Genomic DNA, 18,892 nt, shown 5'->3' with positions numbered 1-18,892 from the left:
TAGGACAACTCGTTTAAGAACAATTTTTATTGTTTGAAGCCAATCATTTCTGTCCACAGTCTTTTTTTTGCGGAAAATGATTTACCTAAAACCGTGCCCCCATCCATGCAAGTATCCAGGAACCTATACCATTTTGACTCACTGAGCCACCATTTGACAAATATAGTACACGATAAGACTTTTATGAAGATAAAGCTTGGGGAGTTGCATTCACAGGAACTTGTCCTACATCAATAGAAATAACTTTTCCATCCATTGGCTCCTCATCTGACCATGCATGTAGAAGACTGTAATGACAGTAGTCCTGATTGATGACCTTTAACAGGTCAAGCCCAGAGATGGTCTTCCAGTCCATACGTGAAGGGATGCGAATTTCAGAAATGTTTTTACTCCCAGGCGAGAACCCAAAAAACCTCTTGATGTTTTCCATGGCAAAAACCTTTGAGTGCTGATCTGCTGCTTGATCAAACAGATTCTGTTCATTGTTGACGTAGCTGGTCCAGTACCTCAGATGAAGGTAAGTAAGAGGAGAACAACACCTAGCGACACACAGGGTGATGAAGAAAATGACTGCCACAAATGCTATCAAGAGCCATCCACTGAGCTGTAAGAAATCACAGTAAAAACAAGTAAAAAGCTAATTCATATTTAACCAGCTAGGAAAATTGACATAATTAAATTAAGTCCCACTTGCCAACTTCTAAAACTTGGACTCCAGGACAAACGAGCGTTCGGCACAACGCCATGCTCCATTTTGCTTGGCTGCGCCCCCTTCCCGTGCTGCTACTCCACCTCCTCACTGCTCTTTTCGACACTGAGGAGGCCTCTCTTTTTTTTTTTCCAGGGGCTTCTCAGACATTTCGGGAAAGTTGCTAATATGTACAAAGTCACCCCTCAAAATTGGCCATACACTTTAGATAGATGTCAGCGCAATGCTATTCGTCCCGACACTCCATACACATGCACACTCATCCGAGCATGCGTGTGTTCTCAGTAGGGAGAGGGGAATGAGATGCTGTCAAACACCAGCTAATCTCCCTGGAGAACAAAAAGGACTGAGCATGTTGAAATCAATCAGCCCATTTTTATTTTAGCACAAGCCTCAACAACATACCGTATAATGTAAAAAAAAGGGGAAAGGTTCTGAAGACTTTCCAATTGCACTGTAAGTAATGGGGGGCCATGACGCCGAATTTCCTTCTGCTAAACACCTGGAACAGAGATAGAGGTGTGTAATGAAGGTTCCACCTGTGTCTGGATGTGAGCAACAAAACTGGGGGCTGATCGTGTTAAGGATCCTCTCTGGTGGTCTGTCTGAGCCGCCCTGGAGCCTGTTCGTCGAGGGTGCATGCCCTCATGTAAACACTGCCGCACACACCTTCTGACAGCTAGGTCAGAAGGTCCTAGAAGGCAGGCCATTCGTCAAAGCCACCATCCTGCTTCTCTCAGTTCAGTCATGGGCCCCCTCTAAAAGTCTGTCAACTGGGCAAAATGTGAGTTGTAGACGCATGTCTGGCAGTCAACAATTTTTCACCAAAAGGTACTCTACCCAAAGGTAGCCCCTGAGAGTCTTTTTTTTAGGGGAACAGGGGAAGCAGTTTGACGCGCCCTCTTAGGGCAAGACACATGATTTTGTCTATAAGTCTACATAAAAAGCATCCCCACCTATCCCTTGGTTGAACTTGATGGACTTTTTTCTTTTCAACCGTATTAACTATGTAAGGTATATAACTGTAAGGTCAACAGGATCCGCCCCATTTAGATCTTGCAAACTGTCTGACAGGGTTGGGTCTGCTGATTAAAATTAAACAGCTATGGGGACTGGGTATAGCAGCCGTCTAGCAACCCATGTCCTCAGCTCTATACCCAAAATCCCGGTGACTGGTTCCCTTTAAACATTTTTTTTTTTGTTTTTCTTCTACAGTCTGCATGTGCTTCCTATGCACAGCAGGCTGCTCTGTTTTTATAGCAAAATCCGTCATCTGATGGGTTGCCTGTAAACTCCTGCTGTCACCACATGGGAGGACGCATCCATACTAAATACTGGGCTTTATCATGTAACTGGGACTTGACTGCGCAAGCGCAGTGTAAGGCTCACTAAGTCTCACTTGCAATGTGCTGTCATCTCCTTACACAGTGCTTCATCATGTAACTGTGGGTTCGGCTACAAAGAGATCTTGGTCGCACAACAACTATCGCGGCAAAAGATCGCAGTGTAGCAGTGCTAGCATAGAAATGAATGGGGTCATTGGATGTTTTTTTTTTTTTTGCAATTCTGAAGTTGGAGTAAACGTGAAAATCGTGCTGTGACCTCATTCATGTCTAGGCTAGCACTGCTGCACTGCAATCCTTGGGCGCTACAGCTGTCACCCAACCAAGATTGCCGTGTAGCTGAACCCTGAGACACGGGGATCCTAATCTTTCACAGCCAAGTCTCTGCTGTATGAAGCAGCGCTGGGCTCTTCTTATTACCTACTTTGATATATGCACACAATGCAGCTCTTTGGTGTTCTGTACATACACGGCAGTAGGTAACTAGTAGAGCACAGCACTGCTTCAAAGAGAAGAGCCTCGGCTGTGCAAGAATAGGATCGACGAGTCTCAACATGATGAAAGGCAGTTCACTTGCTCAGAACACAGTGCTTCAGGAACAGAGACATCTGAACCCTGCGCTTACGCAGATGAGTCTCTTGTCTATGAAGCAGCACTGTGCACTCCTAAGGGCTCTTTCACACTTGCGTTCTTTTCTTCCGGCATAGAGTTCCGTCGTCGGGGCTCTATGCCGGAAGAATCCTGATCAGTTTTATCCTAATGCATTCTGAATGGAGAGAAATCCGTTCAGGATGTCTTCAGTTCCGGAACGGAATGTTTTTTGGCCGGAGAAAATACCGCAGCATGCTGCGCTTTTTGCTCCAGCCAAAAATCTTGAAGACTTGAAAGGCATTGGATTGAAAGGCATTGATCCGGATCCGGCCTTAAGCTAAACGTCGTTTCGGCGCATTGCCAGATCCGACGTTTCGCTTTTTCTGAATGGTTACCATGGCTGCCGGGACGCTAAAGTCCTGGCAGCCATGGTAAAGTGTAGTGGGGAGCAGCATACTTACCATCCGTGCGGCTCCCGGGGCGCTCCAGAGTGACGTCAGGGCGCCCCACGCGCATGGATGACGTGATCGCATTGGCACGTCATCCATGCACATTGGGCGCTCTGACGTCATTCTGGAGCGCCCCGGGAGCCGCACGGACTGTAAGTATACCGCACACCGCTCCTACTATGGCAACCAGGACTTTAATAGCATCCTGGCTGCCATAGTAACACTGAACGCATTTTGAAGACGGATCCGTCTTCAAATGCTTTCAGTACACTTGCGTTTTTCCGGATCCGGCGTGTAATTCTGGCAAGTGGAGTACACGCCGGATCCGGACAACGCAAGTGTGAAAAAGGTCTTAGTGGGGTACTATGCATGCACAGCTTTCACTTTCCCCCACAGCTGCCCATGCGTGTGTAGCCAGCTCTCCACTCCTCTCTACTTTGCGGAGGTGCTCCTAACCCTTTCCCGACATGTTATGTAATAGTACTGTACATCACATGTTGGGTCTTTGAAGATGGCACCCGCTCCTGAGCAGAGCAGGCGCCATAACAACCGGGTGCCTTCTGTTCCTTACAGCAGAAACCTGTGGCTTATGTCCGCGACCGGCGTTTATGCAGATTACGGACATTTAACCCCTCAGATGCTGTCAAACCTGACCACGGCATCTGAGCGCGCTAGAAACCGAAAGGACGCGCCTCCAGTTATGCTCCGGCTCCCCCGTGTGGCGATCTGAGGAGCTGGAGCTTGTGTGCAGTAGCCCCTGCCCAGGAGGCTGCTGCACAGTCTTTCCTAAGGAGCCCTTGCCTGTAATAGGGCTCCATAGGAAAGTAGTAAAATCATCATAGACTCCAATGCAAGTGAATTAGAGTCTATGATAATAGCAATTGAATGACTGATTGTTATAGTTCCCTGAACTATAAAAAAAAAGTGTAAAAAAAATGAAGTTTTTACAAATAAAAAAATATAAAAGTTTAAATCACCTCCTTTCCCCAAAAATACAATAAAAAATGTAAAAAAATACACATCATGGGTATTGCCACGTGCGTAAACGCCTGTGCTATCAAAATATAAAAGTGGTAAATCCATACAGAAAAAAGCAAGACGAAAAAAGGGTCAAAATGGCCGATTTGCTATTTTTTGGTCGCTTCTCCTCCGACAATTTTTTTTTAATAAAGAGTAATCAAAAAGTCGTACACGCCCCAATGTATCAATGAAAAGTACAGATCACCCTGCAAACAATGAGCCCTCATACAACTCCGCACACAGTTTAAAAAAAAAAATGTCTGCATCAAAATGCAAGGAAAAGTATACATATGTGGTATCGCCGGATTCGACTAAATTCTATGCAATATTAAATGGTGACGTTGGAAATTACAACTTGTCCCGCAAAAAATAAGCCCTCATATGACTAAGGGAATGGAAAAATAAAAAAGTTAGGGCTCTGGGAATGCGTGGAGCGAAAAACGAAAACGCAAAGTCAAAAAAAACTTACGGGGTAGAAAGGGTTAATGCTGCCCAGTCCACTCCTCAGCAGCATTTATAGGTCAGTGTGTGAGCAGCAAGTATTATAAAAGTTATCTTATAGCTGTAAATCAAGAAATATGCTTTATACCTATTGCATATCAGAAAAGAGAGATGCTGCAGGCTATGTTTACATGGCGGATATTGATAATGTCCGAATCTTATTTTGTGGCAGAAAACACATCTCACTGTTCAAAGAGAGACAGAGTGACTGAAGATGTGCTGTGTAACAGGGTGCGGGAGGGGGAGGGAGAGCTGCTGTGTGGAGAAGAGACCATGTGATCAGTGCTGAGGAAACGCCCACAGGGACAGAATGGATGAGCATTGCTAAGTGCATCACAAGAGAACAATAAGTGCAATTTTATTTTCTGCTGCATTTTAGTAAAATACGTTTTTATTGATTTTCTGGGAAGAAAGGGATGTAAATGAGCTCTTAACAAGCTCTGCCTCTAATGACACCAGATGTAAGGCAGCTATCCTCTAAGTCAATGTTCGACCCTATAAATAAGCCTTGAGACATGACTTGGATATTAAATAAGCCAGCATCTCATCTGCAGACAGCTGTTTCGGGGTGATTGCCCCTCATGTTTCAAGGTCCTATTTAAAGGGTTGAACACTGACTACCTATACATCTGGTGGCATTAGACACAGAGCTGGCTAAGAGCTCATTTGCATCCCTTTCTTCCCAGAATTCCTCACGCTGATTAAGGTGCTCTCCCCAAGGAGAGAGAGAAACCATCAAATCCTATTCATTTTTTGGGCCCAAAAGTTTCCATAGCCTTTAAATCAATCATTTAAATGCATTTTAAACATCTGCATGTTTTATGACTATTCATGGAATAACACCCTAAGGTCCCTTTCACACGAGCGTGACGGATTAGGTCCGGATGCGTTCAGGGTGCGTTCAGTGAAACTCGCACTATTTTGCAAGCAAGTTCAGTCAGTTTTGTCTGCGATTGCGTTCAGTTGTTCATTTATTTCCACGCGGGTGCAATGCGTTTTGATGCGTTTTTCACGCGCATGATAAAAAACTGAAGGTTTACAAACAACGTCTCCTAGCAACCATCAGTGAAAAACGCATTGCACCCGCACTTGCTTGCGGATGCAATGCGTTTTTCACGCAGCCCCATTCGCTTCTATTGGGCCAGGGCTGCGTGAAAAACGCAGAATATAGAACATGCTGCGATTTTCACGCAACGCAGAACTGATGGGTGAAAAATGACGCTCGTGTACACAGACCCATTGAAATGAATGGGTCAGGATTCAGTGCGGGTGCAATGCGTTCACCTCACGCATTGCACCCGCGCGGAAATCACGCTCGTGTGAAAGGGACCTTATAATACTTGAGAGTACAGGAGAAGGAAAAAAAACTAGGGAAAATGGTTTGTAGAATACGGGAAAAATAGTATCATACATATTAAAGGGGTTTTCTGAGATTTGACTACTGATGACTCATCCTTTGATCAGCGGTTTAGAGAAGGCACCGGCGCTCCTGTGAGCAGCGCGGCTTTCTCTCTGCTCACCGAGCACAGAGCCGTACATTGTAAAGCGGTTGTGCTTGGTATTGCCTAGGCCAGGGATGCTCAACCTGGGGGCCTTTAGCTGTTGTAAAATGGCAGGGGTCCCGGGTGTCAGACCCCCACATACTGATGACCTATACCCCTAATACCCTGCTTCCTGTTACGGATGTCCATAAGTGAGGTCCTATTGCTGCATGCACACTTATGGTCAAACCTAACCTGTCTCCACCAGACATACAGAGTAGACTCTATGCAATATCACCCTGAATCTGAAGTTTTATGTTCTCCGTATGAGTAACTACTTGTCTGAAATCCCAGGCCTGGGTTGGGTTCATACATACATGTTTTACTGGCTTCTGGCTGCAGTAACAACAGTGATTCATTATCTCTGGTGATTAAATGGTAGTGTGTTGTGTACAAATGTGTCTGAATCGTACTCTATTAAAGGGGTTTTCCAGGAATGAAGAAAATGAAAATACTTAAATATTACTTTATTATAAATATATTACCAAATACCTTTCATTATTGATAATGGCTTGTTTTGTCTGGAGAGCAATTATTAGGGGAAACAAAATGGCCGCTGTCCTATTAGTTCACACAAAAACCTGTCCTAATCACACATGAGGACAAGTTACTTTACAACACTAAAGTAAATAGCTGCCTCCTCCTCCTCCTCTCTACTTATCAGGGATTATGATCCTAAATACAGATGATAACTTTAGGCTACTTTCACACTAGCGTTAATATTTTCCGGTATTGAGATCCGTCATAGGGTCTCTGACACAATCTAACACAATAAAAAAACTGATCCGTCCCCTATTGACTTTCAATGGAGTTCATGACGGATCCGTCTTGGCTATGTTAAAGATAATACCACCGGATCCGTTCATAATGGATGCAAACGGTTGTATTATCAGTAATGATCACCCTGCCGGATCCAGCAAAACGCTAGTGTGAAAGTAGCCTTAGCTGAATCTCTGGTGAATTTAGTTCATGAGGAGACATGAAGTACAGAGAGGATAGACAGGACAGACTGTGGTAATGGAGACTGTAAACAAGTGCTGCAGCTCATTAGCCACTCCTCACCCTCCTCTCATGTCTCCTCATCTTCTCCATTACCACAGAGATTCACCTGCATACAGGATCATGATTCCTGACAAGCAGAGCAGAGAGGAGGATGAGGCAGCACTATGGCTCATTGTGGTGAAGTCCTGCTGTGTGATTAGGACAGGTTTTGTGTGTACTGATAGGACAGCTGCCATTTTATTTCTCCTAATGATTGCTCCCGAGACAAAATGAGCCATTATAACTAATGAAATATATTTGGGAATATATTTATAATAAAGTAATATTTCATTCCCAGATAACCACTTTAAAGTCATGATGCATACTTAAATGCTAGCTCTCCTCCAGAAGGAACATAGTATGCCTGATTTATTCCATCTCCATGTAGCTAACCTGTAAGAGCCTTGGTACACTCGCGGATCCGTTCAGATAATACAACTGTCTGCATCCTTTCAGAACGGATCAGTTTGTATTATCTGTAACATAGCCAAGACGGATCCATCTTGAACACCATTGAAAGTCAATGGAGGACGGATCCGTTTTCTATTGTGCCAGATTGTGTCAGTGAAAACGGATCCATCCACATTGACTTACATTGTGTGACAGGACGGATCCGTTTGGCTCAGTTTCGTCAGACGGACACCAAAACGCTGCAAGCAACATTTTGGTGTCCGCCTCCAAAGTGAAATGTAGACGGAACTAAGGCAAACTGAGGCAAACCGATGCATTCTGAGCGGATCCTTTTCCATTCAGAATGCATTAGAATGCAAACTGATCCGTTTTGGACCGCTTGTGAGCCCTGAACAGATCTCACAAACGGAAAGCCAAAACGCCAGTGTGAAAGTAAAATTAGCGCATGTGTGAAAACAGCAGTAAATGTTCCAGAAAATCACAGTGGCCACGCCTAATGTCCGAGCCCCTTGTCTAGGCACCTGGAACATTTCCTCTGTAGTGAGAACACACCTGACATGGAACATCTCAGGGGCAGTGATGGCCAGTTCGCAATGTTCGCCCGCGAACACATGCGAGCTGCCATCTTTTCTCACAAGTCCGGCAAGGCACAGGTAAGCCCTTACCTGTGCCTGTACACGAGCTGGTCTGAAATGAAATGCGGTCTCCGGGTGCAGGCAGTTCCGAGAACAGCCGCCGGGGGCCTTCATCGGGCTGTTCTCGGAACTGTCTGCTCCCGGTGACCGCATTTGTTTCAGACCGGCTCCCAACACAGGTAAGGGCTTACCTGTGCATCGCCAGACTTTTGAGTCAAGATGGCAGCTCGCATGTGTTCGCGGGCGAACAGGGCGAACTGGCCATCACTGCTCAGGGGTGATAGCTACATGTATGAACTCTGGTAAATCTCTGGACCTGATTATCTGGAAATATTCCGGAGTTAAGGTGTGAAAACAGCATAAGTTATGTGAGGCAATGACATGCAGGAATGTGTGTTCTGAAATGCTGTTAATGTGCCAGTTATGAAATCACAGAAATAAATTAATATTGATAAATATTAATGACTTACCTCTAAGGCTCCATTCACACGTCCGCAAATGGGTCCGCATCCGTTCTGCAATTTTGCGGAACAGATGTGGACCCATTCATTCTCTATGGGGACGGAATGGATGTGGACAGCACACAGTGTGCCATTCGCATTTGCGGAGCGTGGCCCCGATCTTCGGGTCCGCAGCTCCGCAAAAGATAGAACATGTCCTATTCATGTCCGCAGCTGCGGACAAGAATAGGCGTTTCTATAGGGGTGCCAGGCGGGTGTGTTACGGATCTGTAATTTGCGGGTCCGCAACACACCACAGACGTGTGAATGGAGCCTAAGGGCTCATGCACAGAAACATATATTTTTTGTCAGCATCCGATCCGCATTTATTGCGGGTCGGACGCGGACCCATTCACGTCAATGGGGCCACAAGAAATGTGAACCTCACTCCGCGTTCAGTCTGCATCCGTATGTCTGTTCCGTAGCATCCACAAAAATATAGAACATGTCCTCTTCTTGTTCACATTACAGACAAGACTAGGCCCGTTCTATTATGGCCCAGACGTTCTGCAAAATGCGGAACACACGCAGTCAGTCTCCGCGTTTTGCGGATCCGCAAATTTCTAATCCTCAAAAACGGCTACAGCCCTAATGCCCCTTTCACACGGGCGAGTATTCCGCGCGGGTGCGATGCGTGAGTTGAACGCATTGCACCTGCACTGAATCCTGACCCATTCATTTCTATGGGGCTGTTCACATGAGCGGTGATTTTCACGCATCACTAATGCATTGCGTGAAAATCGCAGCATGTTCTATATGCTGCGTTTTTCACGTAACGCAGGCCCCATAGAAATGAATGGGGTTGCGTGAAAATTGCAAGCATCCACAAGCAAGTGCGGATGCGATTTTCACGCATGGGTTCTAGGTGACAGTCTATTCACTGTATTATTTTCCCTTATAACATGGTTATAAGGGAAAATAATAGCATTCTGAATACAGAATGAATAGTATAATAGTGCTGGAAGGGTTAAAAAAAAAAAAAAAGTTAACTTACCTTATCCTCTTGATCGCGTAGTTCCCGATCCCTTCTTTACTAGCTGTGGGCTAAAGGACCTGTGGTGATGTCAGATCACATGCTCCATCACCGTGGTGATGGACCATGTGATTGGAGCATGTGATCTGACATCACCACAGGTCATTTAGCCCACAGCTAGTAAAGAACAGACCGGGAACTACGCGATCAAAAGGATAAGGTGAGTTCACTTTTTTTTTTTTTTTAACCCCTCCAGCGCTATTGTACTATGCATTCTGTATTCAGAATGCTATTATTTTCCCTTATAACCATGTTATAAGGGAAAATAATACAATCTTCAGAACATCAATCCCAAGCCCGAACTTCTGTGAAGAAGTTCGGGTTTGGGTACCAAACATGCGCGATTTTTCTCACGCGAGTGCAAAACGCATTACAATGTTTTGCACTTGCGCGTAAAAATCGCGCATTTTCCCGCAACGCACCCGCCTCTTATCCGGGCAAAAAACATGACGCCCGTGTGAAAGAGGCCTCATCCTGGGTTCACACCTGAGCGTTTCTGAGACGCGCGTTTTACGTGCGTATTTGTCGCGTGTTTTTATGCGCGTTTTTTGCAATAGTAAACGCGCGTTTGACGCGCGTTTGTGTGATTGACTGCAGTGTTGTCCAATGAGTCTATGGGCCAAAACGCGCGACAAACGCCCAAAAAAAGCTCAATAACTTGTTTATGCGTCGGGTGTGAACCAGGGCCATAGGGAAGCATTGGTTTTCACGTGTATAGCGTTTTACAGCGCGTTTTAACGCGCTGTAAAACACTCAGGTGTGAACTTGGGGTAAGAGTCCTTTGAAATGTGGGGACACAATGAGTGCCGATCGATGATAAAACAAGTCAACTACAGGTCAATAGAAAGTGCAGGGGAGCGAACGATCAAAACTATGAATGTTCACCACCCATACAGTTTACATTATGTAGGCAGCACATCCCCTGCCCCCTGCCAACCAGCGAGCATTTTTTGGGCTCACATAAAACTTCATATTGGCCAACAAATGGGCAATTATGGACCGAACAAACGTTCATTCTCCTGTGGAGAAGTCAAGCCTGAACACTGGGACCCCATCAACCACAAGAAGGACCTCCATGAATTGTATAGTGCTTCATGAACTTGCAGGTCAGTGGGGAATGTACTGAAAAGGGGCAGTATATATTGGCACACATTTTACAAACATACAGCACATACTACTACTATTGTGTGCCCTCATACATGTGCCACATGGGAAATGAATGAAAGGCTGCATGTACATGATGTGCAGATGCAGAAGATCTGAGTTTCTATCTTGGCACAACCAATATGTGTTAGGGCTCATGCACACAAACGTATTTTCTTTCCATGTCCGTTCCGTTTTTTTGCGGACCGTATGCAGAACCATTCACTTCAATGGATCCACAAAAAAAACCTGAAGTTACTCTGTGTGCATTCTGTTTCCTTATGTCCGTATTTCTGTTCCGCAAAAAAATAGAACATGTCCTATTATTGTCCACATTACGGACAAGGATAGTACTGTTCTATTAGGGGCCAGCTGTTCCATTCCACAAAATATGGAATGCACACAGACGTCATCCGTATTTTTTTGAGGATCCGTTTTTTCGGACTGCAAAATACATGTGGTCGTGTGCATGAGCCCTTAAGCCTCATTCACACGTCATTGTCCATGCTCAAATCCGTGAGTAGGTGGTCAGTGATGCATCCTTGAAGATGTCCGTGAAGGATCCATGTTGGGTCCGTGTGTCCGTTTTTTTGCTGTCCGTGTTGCATCCTTGTTTCACTGATCCTGCATAGCTGAAAATTTATTTTCAAAGCATCTCTTTTTAATGATCTGTGAAACACAGAGGCAACATGAATGGCATCCATGTTGTATCCGTGGTTTTCACAGACCAGTAAACTATAATGAACGTGATGGATCCATGAACACGGACAAAATAAAACATGCATCCATGCTAAACACACTGACCCACGGACCGTGCTAAAACACTAAGGTCTGAATACACACATTAAAATGAATGGGGACGTGTGCTGTCCGCGGAGAACACGTGCAGCGCACGTCAATGAAACACTGACGTGTGAAAGAGGCTTTATACCTACCACATACTGCATATTCTAAAAAAAGGGAATTTTCCGCTGGATTTCTAAATTTTGGCAGATCTTAATGAATTCTCTAGGCAGCCCCCAACTGACCGCTGTATAATACAGCTAGCAGTGACGTACATAGAGAAGCAAGGGCCCCATAGCAGGGATCTAACCAGGTCCCCCACACAGGACAGAAGGATTTCCGCCTCCAGTAGAAGAGGGAATGATCCCAACTGGGCCCCGTCTTCCCCTGGGCCCCATAGCGGCCGCATGGCCTGCCTCTATGGTAGTTACGCCCCTGACAGGTAGCATGCCACCAGTACTTGCAACCGCTGCATTTTACAGTGGAAGATAGCTTATCACTCCCCAACATTTAAGATGGCAATGATAGCTAAATGCAATTTTTTCCTTTTTACACATTTGGTCCAGGAAAAAAATAATCTTATCTTCCTGCTGTTAGTTTGTATTTGCTTTAGGCCACATGCACACGACTGTGGTGTGTTTTGCGGTCCGCAAATCGCGGATCCGCAAAACACAGATGGCGTCTGTGTGCGTTCCGCAGTTTGCAGAACGGCGTGGACAGCTTTCAATATAAATGCCTATTCTTGTCCGCATTGGAGTGCTGTCCACATCTTTTGCGGCCCCATTGAAGTGAATTGGTCCGCACACCAAGCCGCAAAAACTGCGGGTCAGATGCGGACCCGAAAAACAGTCGTGTGCATGAGGCCTTAAAGGGGTTGTCCCACTTCAGCACTGGCATTTATCATGGAGATAAAGTAAATACAAGGCACTTACTAATGTATTGTGATTATCCATATTGCTTCCTTTGCTGACTGGATTCATTATTCCATTTCCATGGTTACGACCACCCTGCAATCCATCAGTGATGGTCGTGCTTGCACACTATAGGAAAAAGCGATGTCCTCTCTGATGGCCGGAACCGTGGGAGCACAGATAGGCTAGGGCTATAGTGTGCAAGTACGACCCCACTGATGATCACAGGGTAGTCGTTACCATGGAGGCAGCGACTGACTGCCGTATCTGGGCAGACAGTGAATTGAGAAGCCGCTGTACATGAGCGTGTATATTAACTGCTATGGGAGTCACAGGTCACCCATTTCCATGACTCTCACAAAAGTGAATGGAGAGCTGTACACATGCACAACCACCTTTGCATTCGCTCTCTGCCTGGACGCAGCAGTCAGTGACCATCTTTACCATCTCACCAAGCAGTACCTTCCGTCTGCACATAGGTGGTGTGGGTCCTAGAGATGGGACCTCGATCTATTAAGCATTTATTGCATATCCATGACCTAGATAGGATACTCCTTTAAAGTGTCACAGAGCTTTCACAAAACCTTTGATATGTCATATCGGGGGTTTGATCTGAGTCCCCTGACGATCACTAGAACGAGGAGAGAGAAGTACTTACAAAGCACTCTCCTCACTGCAGGAGTCATAATAGACATAGAACACTATGTGAGCTCTTTTCTGTCCTCGTTCTAGTGATCACTGGGGGTCTCAGCACTCAGACCCCCACCGATCAAAACCTTTGATATGTCATATCGGGGGTTTGATCTGAGTCCCCTGACGATCACTAGAACGAGGAGAGAGAGGTACTTACAAAGCACTCTCCTCACTGCAGGAGTCAGAATAGACATAGAACACTATGTGATCTCTATTCTGTCCTCGTTCTAGTGATCACTGGGGGTCTCAGCACTCAGAACCCCACCGATCAAAACCTTTGATATGTCGCTATGATACGTTTTTTGAAGGCTTGTTTACAGAAAACAAAGAAGGGAATTTATGAAGCCCTGAATCCATCTTTCTGTCATAACAATATCAAAAATTTTGGCGTACACCATTTTTATGTCACTCTCGTCACTTTTGAAAAAGTGATTAGGAATGTGAATGCGGTTAGCTAGGTGACTAAGGCCTCAGGCATAGGACCTTTTCTGTTTCGCAGTCTGAAAACCACGGATCTGCAAAACATGGAAACCGCCCTGTGCGCCCAGAACCTGCCCTGTTTTAAAAATGCCTATTCTTGTCCACAAAACTGACGAGAATAGGACATGTTCTTTTTTTTTTTTTTTGTGGGATGGAAATACGGCTGCGCAGCTTTGAACAGCAAGTGTATGCCAGATTTATAAAACATGACTTTAAGAAATTGCAAAACAAAACTCTGGAATCTCACTCCAGTAAACCGGTGGCAAAAAAACAGGAGAAACATCTCTTAGACAAGAATATTAGTGTTAAAGATGCACCAGATTTATCAAACGACGCCCAGCGTTTGATGAATTTGTCGCAAATTACAGCAATGCAGACTCAAAAGAAAACTGACTTCAAAATTGGCCCTCATGATAAATCTCCCCCTATGTATAAAAGACTGGTGGATGCTCAGTATGCATCAGGGTAGGGGGCATCACCCCCAACCGGTGTCACAAAAAACACGTGCTAAGCCACGTGCCAAATACAGTCACTCATACTGCCAGGGGCGGCAGTGATTTTTACACCTGCATGAGCAATGTGGATCAACTAAAATGTTATCATTTATTATTTTTATGTGTATTTACAGAATTACTGTCATGGCAATTGCCCAATTACTATGCACTTGGTTAAGTGGCAAATCCAGCTCTGCTACATGTGTAGTTGCACACAAACTGTCTTCCTTTATGGAAATGTCCCAACTTGTAACTTCTGTTATGTGATGTAACCTTAAGATCGTTTACTGCCCACATTGTGAGTGACTAAAAGCAATGAAGGTTGGCACCAAAGCCTGACATGCACTTATACCTGTGATTGGTACTTGAGCTCCAGTAACACTTCTTCTCTGACCCTGGAGAGATTGCTTGAAACCAGCTGGGCACAGGGGAACTGTGCCAGGGTGAACTTTCTGGCGTCAGGACTCATGTTCTTAAGGATATCATAGTGATCCACATTGGCAAACTCGCTGGCAGCACAGGAATAGTAGGAGCCATTTAGCAGGGTGACTGCCAGCCAAGTGACTGGCGCTACCAGAGCTCTGCCAGTGATACTGCCCAGCACAAAGCAGATGAGCTTATACTTCAAGAGGAGGCTCTGCCTGCTTCTCTCCTGGATGCTGAAGTCATAGGTGGAGCCTGTGAATAGCCTCCATGTATTGTCATTGAACACGAAGCCCACAATGAGCAGGATCAAGGCTGGTACTCCCAGGAATGCCAATCCATACCTCAGATTGTCTGTGGGGCTGCATGGGCAGCTGAAGGCGAAGAAGGAGAAGAGCTGCTGCCCTCCCACTGTCAGCAGGGCCACTATAGCATTGAAGATGATGGATTCTTTGTTTTTGAGGAATGCTATAAGGGAGGTTAAAGACATGTCTGCAGCGTCCTGTGCACTCCTCTGCCGGCTGTCCCAGAGTTATGTGATCTTTCTGGCTTCTCTGGGTGTGCCCCACACACGTCCTGCCTCCCAAACCAGCCCCAATTCCTGTACCTATTGTGTGTAATTGTATACTACTGAAAACACCACCCTACCCCATCTGCAGTTTACTGACTACACCCCCTTCCCCTGCCCACTGAAGGTGTCACAGTCCTGGGCACTGAAATCTACCAGGAGAGAAATGAGAACTGGGCATGAAGTCCTACTTTGAGGAAAAGTAGCCTTGTTACCATAGTGACACAGAACAGCCTTCACAGCAGTTTAGAAAGTGAAAGCAAAAATCTGATTGGTTGCTATGGTATATCCCATGGATACTATTTTACAAATGTAATTCTCAGCATATTACAGTTGCAATGAAAGGGTCTATTCACACTGCAGGTTTATCGTCTGTGGCAGAAAAGCTACTGGCACATACAGTACAGACCAAAAGTTTAAACACACCTTCTCATTCAAAGAGTTTTCTTTATTTTCATGACTATGAAAATTGTAGATTCACACTGAAGGCATCAAAACTATGAATTAACACATGTGGAATTATATACATAACAAGAAAGTGTGAAACAACTGAAAATATGTCATATTCTAGGTTCTTCAAAGTAGCCACCTTTTGCTTTGATTACTGCTTTGCACACTCTTGGCATTCTCTTGATGAGCTTCAAGAGGTAGTCACCTGAAATGGTCTTCCAACAGTCTTGAAGGAGTTCCCAGAGATGCTTAGCACTTGTTAGCCCTTTTGCCTTCACTCTGCGGTCCAGCTCACCCCAAACCATCTCGATTGGGTTCAGGTCTGGTGACTGTGGAGGCCAGGTCATCTGGCGCAGCACCCCATCACTCTCCTTCATGGTCAAATAGCCCTTACACAGCCTGGAGGTGTGTTTGGGGTCATTGTCCTGTTGAAAAATAAATGATGGTCCAACTAAACGCAAACCGGATGGAATAGCATGCCGCTGCAAGATGCTGTGGTAGCCATGCTGGTTCAGTATGCCTTCAATTTGGAATAAATCCCCAACAGTGTCACCAGCAAAGCACCCCCACACCATCACACCTCCTCCTCCATGCTTCACGGTGGGAACCAGGCATGTAGAGTCCATCCGTTCACCTTTTCTGCGTCGCACAAAGACACAGTGGTTGGAACCAAAGATCTCAAATTTGGACTCATCAGACCAAAGCACAGATTTCCACTGGTCTAATGTCCATTCCTTGTGTTCTTTAGCCCAAAAAGGTCTCTTCTGCTTGTTGCCTGTCCTTAGCAGTGGTTTCCTAGCAGATTTTCTACCATAAAGGCCTGATTCACACAGTCTCCTCTTAACAGTTGTTCTAGAGATGTGTCTGCTGCTAGAACTCTGTGTGGCATTGACCTGGTCTCTAATCTGAGCTGCTGTTAACCTGCGATTTCTGAGGCTGGTGTCTCGGATTAACCTATCCTCCGCAGCAGAGGTGACTCTTGGTCTTTCTTTCCTGGGGCGGTCCGCATGTGAGCAAGTTTCTTTGTAGCGCTTGATGGTTTTTTGTGACTGCACTTGGGGACACTTTCAAAGTTTTCCCAATTTTTCGGACTGACTGACCTTCATTTCTTAAAGTAATGATTGCCACTCGTTTTTCTTTACTTAGCTGCTTTTCTCTTGACATAATACAAATTCTAACAGTCTATTCAGTAGGACTATCAGCTGTGTATCCACCTGACTTCTCCACAACGCAACTGATGGTCCCAACCCCATTTATATGGCAAGAAATCCCACTTATTAAACCTGACAGGGCACACCTGTGAAGTGAAAACCATTTCAGGCGACTACCTCTTGAAGCTCATCAAGAGAATGCCAAGAGTGTGCAAAGGAGTAATCAAAGCAAAAGGTGGCTACTTTGAAGAACCTAGAATATGACATATTTTCAGTTGTTTCACACTTTTTTGTTATGTATATAATTCCACATGTGTTAATTCATAGTTTTGATGCCTTCAGTGTGAATCTACAATTTTCATAGTCATGAAAATAAAGAAAACTCTTTGAATGAGAAGGTGTGTCCAAACTTTTGGTCTGTACTGTACATTAAAAGGATAAGGGTATAACTAAGTGATTGGCAGGCAACCCTACCGATCCCGAGAACAGTGGTCCCGTCAGTTTTGAAATTGGCCATAGACCCTACAGGGAAATTTCCAATGCTCATGGGGCCACTCAAGACCTCTTGATGGCCGCAGGCCAGGTACATAATGATCTGATGCTCAATGGCCACAGGTGACAGTGATACAGTTGAATACTGTGGTTGGGGCGGCAGCATTCTGTGCTGCCCTGTGGTATTTGGTTCTGCTGGTGCGGTATAATGTGTTGCGCTATGGTATTGCAGGCCCTGCCTACTTCTATTGCATTTATCCATGGACTTGATCACTGTTTTGCCTAGTTCCTCTGGGAAGACGGTGGTGGTGGACCGCTTCAGTAAAATTGCATATTTTATACCATTATCAGGTTTTCCCAATGCCAAAACTCTCACGCAGGTGTTTATTGATAATATCGTGAAATTGCATGGCATGCCCTCTGATGTGGTGTCTGATAGGGGGACGCAATTTGTTTCCAGGTTCTGGAGGGCGTTCTGTACTCGTCTGGGAGTTCAGTTGTCCTTCTCTTCGGCTTTCCACCCTCAGTGGAATGGACAAACTGAGCGCACTAACCAGAATCTGGAAACCTCTTTCAGCTGTTTTGTCTCAGAGAATTAGAAGGAGTGGTTTTCATTTTTGTCTTTGGCTGAGTTTGCCTTAAATAACCGTAGACAGCAGTCCACTGATAAGTCACCATTTTTTGCAAAAGGGTGTAGTTGAACTTGGATGATGAACAAGTGGAATAAATGGAGTCCAGACTTTGTAGTAATCTTGAACAGTTTCTTTTACTTGGCATAATTTGGTAATCCAAACAGCTTTCAAACGATATCTTGGTCATCAGCAGGTATCGGCTTAACTTAGGCAGGCAAATACTTCTCTGCAACAATCTCAGATTTGCTATGCGGTAGCTCTCTCAGCTCTGCTATACTTGGCTGGATAAATAGCAAACTCTTCCTCTTCTGCTGGAAGTTAAGTTAGCTGTAGTCTGTCTCTTACTTATGATCCTAGGAACTTCTTGTCCTGGCTTTAGAGTACCTCAAGGTTTGGCTCAGCTTGGAAGGAGGCAATACAAGCCCAGGATGGGACAATCAACCATGTAGATTTCAGAGGCAGGGCCTCTGGGCCTAGCAGAGCAGGCAGTGCCCTGCTAGCCAGCACACATCCTTCTCCCTAAGCAGGGTGGCAAGACACTGACTTCTAACTAACTAAACTCCTCCCTCTAGCTACAGAGGGCTGGGAGGAAGCAAAAGATTCCTCTCCAGGAAAGCTAATCTTGCCAATGTTGCTGCCGCCATCTGCTGTTGGACCAGGTTATTACACTTGACATAACAGTTTCAGGAATAAATATGCACGTTATTAGGCAATGACATAAAATACATTATATATTATGTATTAGCACATAGGAAATGGTAGCAAGATGTCCAAAGAAATGGTAAAAAAATCTGTGTTTGCCAGTGGTCACTTTAATTAGAAAAATTACGCTTTTCTTTGTCCATTGTTTGCTCACTAAGCTTAAAAGGTTTTTCCTCTGGATAGGTCATCAGTAACT

At 45.1% G+C, this 18,892-nt stretch overlaps 1 protein-coding gene across 1 annotated transcript; it reads right to left on the bottom strand.

Moving 5' to 3' along the window:
- Window positions 1-12: 12 nt before the first annotated feature.
- CALHM4 (calcium homeostasis modulator family member 4) lies at window positions 13-15,243 on the bottom strand. Its single transcript, XM_044291785.1, has 2 exons — window positions 14,631-15,243; window positions 13-604 (listed from the first exon to the last, which is right to left on the bottom strand). The coding sequence occupies exons 1-2, from the start codon at window positions 15,189-15,191 to the stop codon at window positions 182-184; spliced, it is 984 nt and encodes a 327-aa protein (XP_044147720.1). The 5' UTR covers window positions 15,192-15,243; the 3' UTR covers window positions 13-181.
- Window positions 15,244-18,892: the final 3,649 nt, after the last annotated feature.

The sequence above is a fragment of the Bufo gargarizans genome, chromosome 4 (genome assembly GCF_014858855.1).
Source record: "Bufo gargarizans isolate SCDJY-AF-19 chromosome 4, ASM1485885v1, whole genome shotgun sequence".
In the NCBI taxonomy this organism is placed as follows: domain Eukaryota; kingdom Metazoa; phylum Chordata; class Amphibia; order Anura; family Bufonidae; genus Bufo; species Bufo gargarizans.
Note: the sequence above shows the minus strand (reverse complement) of the source record. Positions and strands in the feature narration are given on the sequence as shown.